General features: G+C 44.0%; 1 protein-coding gene across 1 annotated transcript; it reads right to left on the bottom strand.

Moving 5' to 3' along the window:
* Positions 1-6,401: 6,401 nt before the first annotated feature.
* LOC143580865 (uncharacterized) lies at positions 6,402-7,528 on the bottom strand. Its single transcript, XM_077063787.1, has one exon. The coding sequence runs from the start codon at positions 7,487-7,489 to the stop codon at positions 6,575-6,577; it is 915 nt and encodes a 304-aa protein (XP_076919902.1). The 5' UTR covers positions 7,490-7,528; the 3' UTR covers positions 6,402-6,574.
* Between the last annotated feature and the right edge of the window lie 632 nt (positions 7,529-8,160).

Raw genomic sequence — 8,160 nt, 5'->3', positions numbered from 1 at the left:
TTTACAGCATCCTTCACAGAGCCGGCGGTTACTTTTGCCGCGGATTCTGCGGCAGCGACTGTGGCGGCTGCCACCATGCCCCCGCCACCGGCACCGACGGCCGGCCCATCAGGTACGCATGGGAGTACTCGCCAATCTTTGCCACCTTCCCATCTGCCTGACCTTTTGGATGGGTTTCCTTTGGGTTCAGGTGATGGGTTCGGCGGTTATCGGCCTGTTATAGACCCTACAGGTGCGTAGGGTTCCTTTGGCCCTTTTTCACTTTTATTTTTTATCATCTTTTCCTTACTACTTTTTTGTTTTTTGCAGTGTCGGATTCCAATGAAGTGTATGTTCCGCGATGGAACATACGCCGAGGAACAACCCTTCGTACCCCTGTGGAGTGCGTGGAATGGGCTCGCCACGCTGCTCCCCATGGTGCGTTGGGGGAAGCCATGGCTAGCTACCAGGAGGGTAGGCTAACCAATGAACTTCGGGTTCTCCAGGCCCGGATGCAGCCGCGCGTCGAGCTGCTTTGTCGTGAAAACGACAAGCTAAAAGCAGCTCGCGCCAAGGAAGTATCTCAAGCGCGTGCTCTTCGGGAGGAGAACCAAAAGTTGGCCGCAGCTGCTGCGGAGAAGGAGAAGGCCTTCAAGGCCCTCGAGGTTGAGGTTCAAGCGCGACTCGAGGCCCGCTCCAAGGCTGCCCAAGCTGTTAACGAACAGCTTCGGCTGGCTAAGGAGACTGCGAGGAACGCAACCGAGAGGGCCACCAAGGCTGAAGCTTTGCTGAGCCTTTACGCATGGAGAACGTGGAGCTCAAGGCCAAATTGGAGGCTCTCCAACGTGCTCATGATGCCTTGGCGATGGAGGATGCCAAGAAACTTCAAGAGATCCTGGACCAGAGGGGCGTGCTTGATCACACCGAGCGGAAGCTTAAGGGCGTCGAAGAGGCTGCCGCAAAGGAAGTGCTACTTGCCAACCTTAACAAAAGCGAAGCCGAACGCGCCTGTACCCAAGCTCAAGCCGCCCTCAAAGAAGCTCTGGTTGCCAAGGAATGGCTTCTTCGAGAAGCGTTGTCTCAGGTATGTCTATCTTCATGTCTTCACGCTTTTCTTTGTAAATAGGGTGCTGACACTTGTATATTTTCTTATGTAGGTTGTGCATCGGGTCTTCTCAGAGACATCCTACGACGATGCTATGAGCGCAGCCCTCAACGCTTCTCACGAGGATGGGGAACGGGTCGGCTTCCTGCTTGGTCTAGGGTTTGTTGAGAAAGGCGTCCCGCCATCCAACTTCCCTTTGTACAATGTAGATACCGAAGCCATATATGACCAAGCAGTAAATCAATACGCCGCCTTCCCGCATCCGGTGGTGGAGAAGGTGAATGAAATTGCTGCTGCTGATGATGGGCTACCTATCCTTAAGGCTTATCTTGAACAGCCACGCTCTACTGACGGCGCTGGTCCAAGTGGAAGTGGCCCTGAAGCCTGATCCTGAAGATCCCTTCCCATTGCTAGGATAGTCTTGTACAGATGTATTTATTTTCTTTTCGTAGGCGGGTAGTTACCCGGCCATTCTTGTAATAATTCGTTTGTGAAATATTAATCTTTTTGCGTATAAGATTGTTATTTCCTTCTTTGGGTTTCTTGCTTTATAAACTTATGACTTGTATACTTAGTTTAAATTAGCAATTTTCCAAGTGTAGAATAAGTTAACCTGTTGAACGTGGTTGATAATGGGTTAAAGTTTTGCTTCCTCTTTCGTGATTGTGCGGGTAGAACCGTCACTTGCACTTAGTAGGATGGCTAAACTTAAACCTTCATCTGACCTGCGTGTAGGTTTTCCTCATCTTTTGAGGATAAGTTAACCTTTGAACGTGGTTGATAATAGGTGTGAAGTTTTGCTTCCTCTTTCGTGATTGTGCGGGTAATACCGTCACTTGCACTTAGTAGGATGGCAAAACTTTACCCTTATCTGACCTGCGTGTAGGTTTTCCTCATCTTTTGAGGATAAGTTAACCTTTGAACGTGGTTGATAATAGGTGTGAAGTTTTGCTTCCTCTTTCGTGATTGTGCGGGTAATACCGTCACTTGCACTTAGTAGGATGGCAAAACTTTACCCTTATCTGACCTGCGTGTAGGTTTTCCTCATCTTTTGAGGATTTTGTTTTGAACCGTTCGACGCGCGGTTGTCAATAGGTTAGTGTTCAGTTTCCTTTCATGATTCATGCGGATAGATCGGCACTTTCATTTAATGGGATAATTGAACTCATCCCCTTTAACTGACCTGCGTGAAGGTTTTGTCCTGTTATTGGGTTTGTGCGGGTAGGACCGCCTTCCCACGCAACGACTTCACGTAATGTGAATGCCGTTACCAGTGTTGCATAGTTTAACCGTTCGACGCGCGGTTGTTGATAGGTTATTGTTCAGTTTCCTCATTATGATTCGTGCGGATAGACCGGCACTTTCATTTTTGGGTGCTGAACCTTTTCCCTTCAACTGACCTGCGTGAAGGTTTTTTCACATTATTGGGTTTGTGCGGGTAGGACCGCCTTCCCACGCAACGACTTCACGTAATTATGCGGTGAAAGCCGGCATACTAGTGTTCAGAAAAGTAAAATCATCTGCTTCGATGTTCTAAAGAGAATCATTTCCATTAGAAGTGGCTCTTGGCCTTTTCTTTACAAATTGGAATTGATTTACATGCAAATTGTGTAAATGAGCTCCCTTCCATGTTGGGATGGGAGTGCCATCGAGCCGATACGCACCTGGTTCGGGATCTCGTTCTTTACGCAGCATGTAGTCTCGACATTGAAGCTGGAACTTTTATTCGTGTTTTCCCCAGCTGAGGTTCTACACGCACCCGCCTGCTCAGCCTTTATTGCGCCACGAGGTGCGCGAGCGTCCCATCTCTGACAAATGCTTCGACCATGTCTTTTACGTCTATGCATTCTTCAGTGTTGTGGCCATTTGTCTTGTGAAAGTCACAGTATTTGCTCCGATCAGCATCATGACGATGTCGGATTATTGGAGGCTTTGGCCATGGGAGCTCTTCAGTAGCGAATATCTCAGTGACGCTCTTGGTGAGTGGCGTCCATCTGGAGTTCCGGTGCGGATGTACATTATCCCTTCCGCCCAATCGATGTTGCAAGCTGGATGAGGTGTCAAAGTTTACCCTTGACTGCCAAATGCCTAGCTTCCGCTTTTTATTTAATCGGGCGGTGAGGACGTTGTCTTCTCTCGTTTTCTGAGTGTAGAGGTTTGTGCTCTGGGGGAGATCTCTACCCAGTTGCTTCTCCGTTTCCGCATAGCGTTTTGCTGCTGTCATGATGGCATCCCATGTGGATGGCATGCCATCTTTACCCGTTAGGGTGCGGATGAGCTCTGGGTCATGCGCGCCCTGGATGAAGGCAGCGCGAACAAGATCTTCGCTGATATTGCCCAAACTTAGCTTCTTTGAGTTGAAGCGAGTGATGAAGTTTGGCAGAGATTCATCTTCTTCTCGTATGCATTTGAGGATTGTCCATTGCTCCTCGGTATACTTCCGTTGCTGGCTGAAGTGTTGGCTAAACTTCTGCTGGAAGTCTGCCCAGTCGTAGATGTGGTTGATCGGTAGACGATCAAACCAAGCTCTAGCAGCCCCAACAAGCGTCATTTGGAACATGTAGCACCAGGTGGGTTCCGTCCAATTGCTGACGGTTGCCCCCGCTATGAACCTGTTCAAATGATCGTCTGGATCAGATATACCGTCATATGTGCCTATGTTAGGCATTTGTTTGGCACTCTTTGGGGCGATTGCTTCCGCAATGTCCCTTGCAAACTTGGACGTTCCTGCATTTGCAATGTTTGGTCTGAACGTTTTGGAGAAGTCTCGTGGACTTCCACCTGTGCTTTTTGGTTTGAAGGCTTGTCCAAAATGCCTTTTCGGTTGGGATTCCATTTCCTTACGCTTCCCTTTTGCCTTATGGCGAGGGTTCACGTCGGATTCCTCCGAGTCATCCTCCCAGTATTCGAATTCGTCGGCCTGTTGTATGGAACGCAAGCGTTCGTCCAACTCAGCCTGGAATTCCTTTTGTCGTGCCTCCGCCCATGCCTTAACTTCATCGAGAGTTTGGCGGGGGAGTCTTCGTTTCTCAAACTGGGTATCAGTGGATCCCGGTAGGCGATCATTTACTGCACTTGCCCCAGCTTGAGTAACTGGGGTAGTGTTCGTAAAATTTACTTCACTTGCCCCGGCTTGGGTAACCGGGGTAGTGTTTGTAAAAACTGTGTTACCGGTATTCACCCCAGTAGCTGGGGTTGTGGTTACCGGAATTTCTCTAACCATCTTTGTAGAAGTTTGAAAAAACTGGAGAAAAATAAAGTTCTAGCTTTATGCACGGATGGCGCCAATGAAGAAACACTAACCGGACCCCGGGCAGATTACTAGTAACCTGGGGGTTAGATAGATGTTTCCCACGAGGGGTTAGACCCTTGGAAGATGGTTCTTCTGATAACCTGCAAAACAGACACCGTGAGCTCGTCACTGAGAAAGGGGGGGGGGGTTCCTCCTTGTGACCACCCTCCGGCGTGAGAATCGGACTAGATTGCTCTTTAAATATAAAAGTATATTAAGAGATTGCTAGAGCATATATCAGGTATAATATGATGATAATGTGGTAAGATATGATAAGATGAGATGGTCATACCATTTGTGGTATTTATAGCCGAAGGTAGGTTTCCAAAGAGGTATGGCCGGCTGCAACAGTGTTCCTGTTCCACCAACAGTAGCCTACGCACGTGCCCTGCTGGTAGTTGGTGGGTAGGTAGCGGCTGATAGCGACCAGGCCTGCTGTATACTATTCCTGTTCCACCAACTGACGGCTACGCACGTGGTATGGCAGTAGTTGGTGAGTAGGCAGCGGCTAATAGTGACATACAGTGCAGGAGCATGCTGCTCGCCATACTGTTGTCAATAAGCTGTCGTATCTTTAGTCAGATCTTTTTCCCATACCTCGTCAGGTACAGTACAGAAGATCTTCCTGTATCGTACGGACTGGCTTATTTGGGCGGGAGTATTCCCCCTCCCGCCCTTGTGCGGGATTGTTCCCGGCTTCGCTCATTCCTTCAGGTGACACTGAGTGATTGAGAGCTAAGTGCCTTGTGCGTGTAGCCTTGCTGCGCGGGTGGCCTTCCCTGATGGCTTGTATCCGAGGCTGCGGGAACAGGCGGAGTCCTTCACCATCGGGAGGCATTTCCTGCGGGACCAGCTTGCGTACTGCGCGTAAGGACGTCACGTCTCTGAGCATGGTTGGTCCTGCGGATCCAGTTGGTTTCTGCGCAGACGTCCCTCTTTTAGGTGAGTCTTGCGGGTCCAACTGGGCTTTGCTCCAACATTATTAAAACTAAATAGTAAAAACATCTGGTTATGTTATATTCGTTTAAAAGTAACCCAAAGATTGAAGGATTAGATTTGCCTCATAAGTCATAATCCAATATACCTAAGGCATCCACCCTCCCATCACTTCCTACCAAGTATAGTATGTTGAACCTCCATAAGAATATAAGTTGTTCTTAAATGCATCACCGAAAGAGTCCTCCAATCAAGTTTTAGTCTACTCACCTTTTGGGTAGGTGGCATTTACAAGATCATTTGAACCTTTGGTCACCATAACTACAATGCTAATAACTTAATAAGGTAACCTTACAATAAAAGGCGTTAGAATTTTAAAAAGATAACTTTACAATTTGCATAGTATAAAATCAATCAATAATTAACTTGTGTAATTTATGAGTTGGTTTGATGGTAAGTTTACAGTCAATTTAGTACAATCGTCATCGTCACCACCACCTCTAGAAATGGAAAAGATCATTAAAGGTAGGTTGTTTTAAAGATCTTTTTTAGAAATATTGACATTAGAGCTTTGTTATCGGAAATATCGGAAGAGAGGATGGTCTTTTAAAGATGGATGTGGAGATTAAGAAATAAAAGTGATTTGGGGGAGGTCTGTTTACAATGATCATCCACCTAGCCCGAGTTTCACTACTCAAGAGAACTACTAGAAGGGCCTACTCGCGAGAAGAGGTGGGCCTACTCGGGTGAGTTTTTATGGAGTGGCAGGGTGCCCCGCCCACCCTAACGTTTGTAATTGCTTGTTTTCAAAGAAATATAAATGGCTTTTAACATCATGCATTCATAACAATCATTTAAAGCATTGCTAGGCTTATATTAATAAATTGCTCACATGTTGTTTATAAGTAACAAGTGGAATTCATTATTGGTTACACATAATCATTATGTTTCTGTTATATAGGTGTGCTTCATATTAATGTGTTATAATATAAAGTTACAAATTGTAACCATGCCTTACATTTAACCTTTCATTTCAAAGCATTAGTTGACCAAGTGGACATTACACAAGACAAAACAACACACAAAATGATATATATAACTTTATATTTTGCCCTCTTTAATAAAACATGACATAATTAACAGTTATAACAAACACCAAATAAAAACCACCTCACAAGTCACAATTATCATCACCTTGTTCTTAAAACACCACATCTTCTTCATACTTATATCTAGAAACAAGTGAAAAGACAAAAACACCCTCAAGGATTAAACTGATCAACTTGAAACTCCTCTTGGTTTTGATACCCTCCATTGGAATTGAAATTGTATCTATCATATGAGTTATCATATAATTTTCCATCATTCCCATAATACCCTTGTGTGTTGTACTCATTTCTTGCATTAGCATTATTAACATTTTCCATATTAAGGTCATAATAATATTTCCCATTCTCCAAAAACCTTGTGTCACTCATCCCCTGCCTCTCATTGTTGTACATGTCTGCACTGTTACTTGTACTATACTTTGTCTCACCCACCTCCTGCTTCTCCGAGTTGTACGTATTGCCAACATCCTCTTCAGTCTCCATAAACCTTGCATCCTCAAACCCCTGCTTTGGTGAGTTGTACGTATTCGCATCACCACCACCATTGTAGTAGTACTTACCATTCTCCAAAAACCTAGTGTCACTCATCCCCTGCTTCTCAGAGTTGTACGTATTGTCACCATTTGTTTCCACAAACTCCTCTTGGTTTTGTGAGTTGTACAGCTCGCTTCCGGAGTTGTACGTTTGTGGGTCATTGAACTCTTCAGGGATGTCTTGTGTGTTGCTATGAATAGGGGTTGTGTATGCAACAGGATTGTAGTTTTTCGGAAGGTACGATGGAAGGTTATTATTATTATTATTATTATTATTATTATTATTATTATTATTGTTGTTGTTGTTGTTGGTGGTAGTGGCTGAGGGTGAGAGTTGACCAGATTCATGACCATAGGATTCAGTATCTTGGGATTGTGGGACAAGATCCGGGGTTTGTTGGTTGTTGTTGTTTAAGGTTGGTGTTTGTTTAACGTTGTTGTTTGAGAATTTAGAGAAAAACTGGCTTTCTCTTGCATGAATGGTGGATGAGAGAGTGAGGAGAAGGATGACAAAGGCAACGGTTGAGGTAGCCATGGGAGAATAGAATAGAAAAGAAAAAAAGAAAAGATTGTGTTTTGTGTTTGTGTGTTTTCTTGGTTTATATAGCAAGCTATATCTCTAAATATGTTACATAATTAAATGGAATAAATATATAACTATGTATGGATATATACTAATATATTTCTCTTTCTCTCTCACAATATATGTCTTTTTTATAATAAATGTTTTGAACATGGTAGGTGCAAATTGGAGGGGAAATGGAAGGAGATTGCGGTCCTAATGTATTACTTTGACAAAAGAGCACTTTACTTTTAGGTTATTTTTTTTTATTTTGTATTTAGTGCAACTTATCAAAAGGGGTATTGAATAATGAATAATGAATAATGCAATTTGTGTTTATACTTTATATACAAAGTTTGAAATAAATTGCCGCTAAATGAATAGAACTCAAAGAACTTGTATTTATGAAGGGTCATGAAATGACAATATAAATTTAATTTGTAACAAAAATATATTGGATAAGATGGAAGTGTAACAACACACGAGGAGATATGGAAAGAGTGACGATGTAGGAGCTATATACGATAGTGTTCATTTTAGTCGAGATTTTACCCTTATGATCATTAAAAACCGAAATATTTCACTTTGATATCATATTTTGGTCATCAATGTCTTTAAATGTATAAACTTGGTTTTTTCAATAT

The sequence above is a fragment of the Bidens hawaiensis genome, unplaced genomic scaffold (assembly GCF_021521415.1).
Source record: "Bidens hawaiensis isolate Kalapana, Puna unplaced genomic scaffold, B.hawaiensis_p1.1 tig00030752_1, whole genome shotgun sequence".
Taxonomy (NCBI): domain Eukaryota; kingdom Viridiplantae; phylum Streptophyta; class Magnoliopsida; order Asterales; family Asteraceae; genus Bidens; species Bidens hawaiensis.
This window is presented reverse-complemented; position numbering and strand designations above follow the sequence as displayed.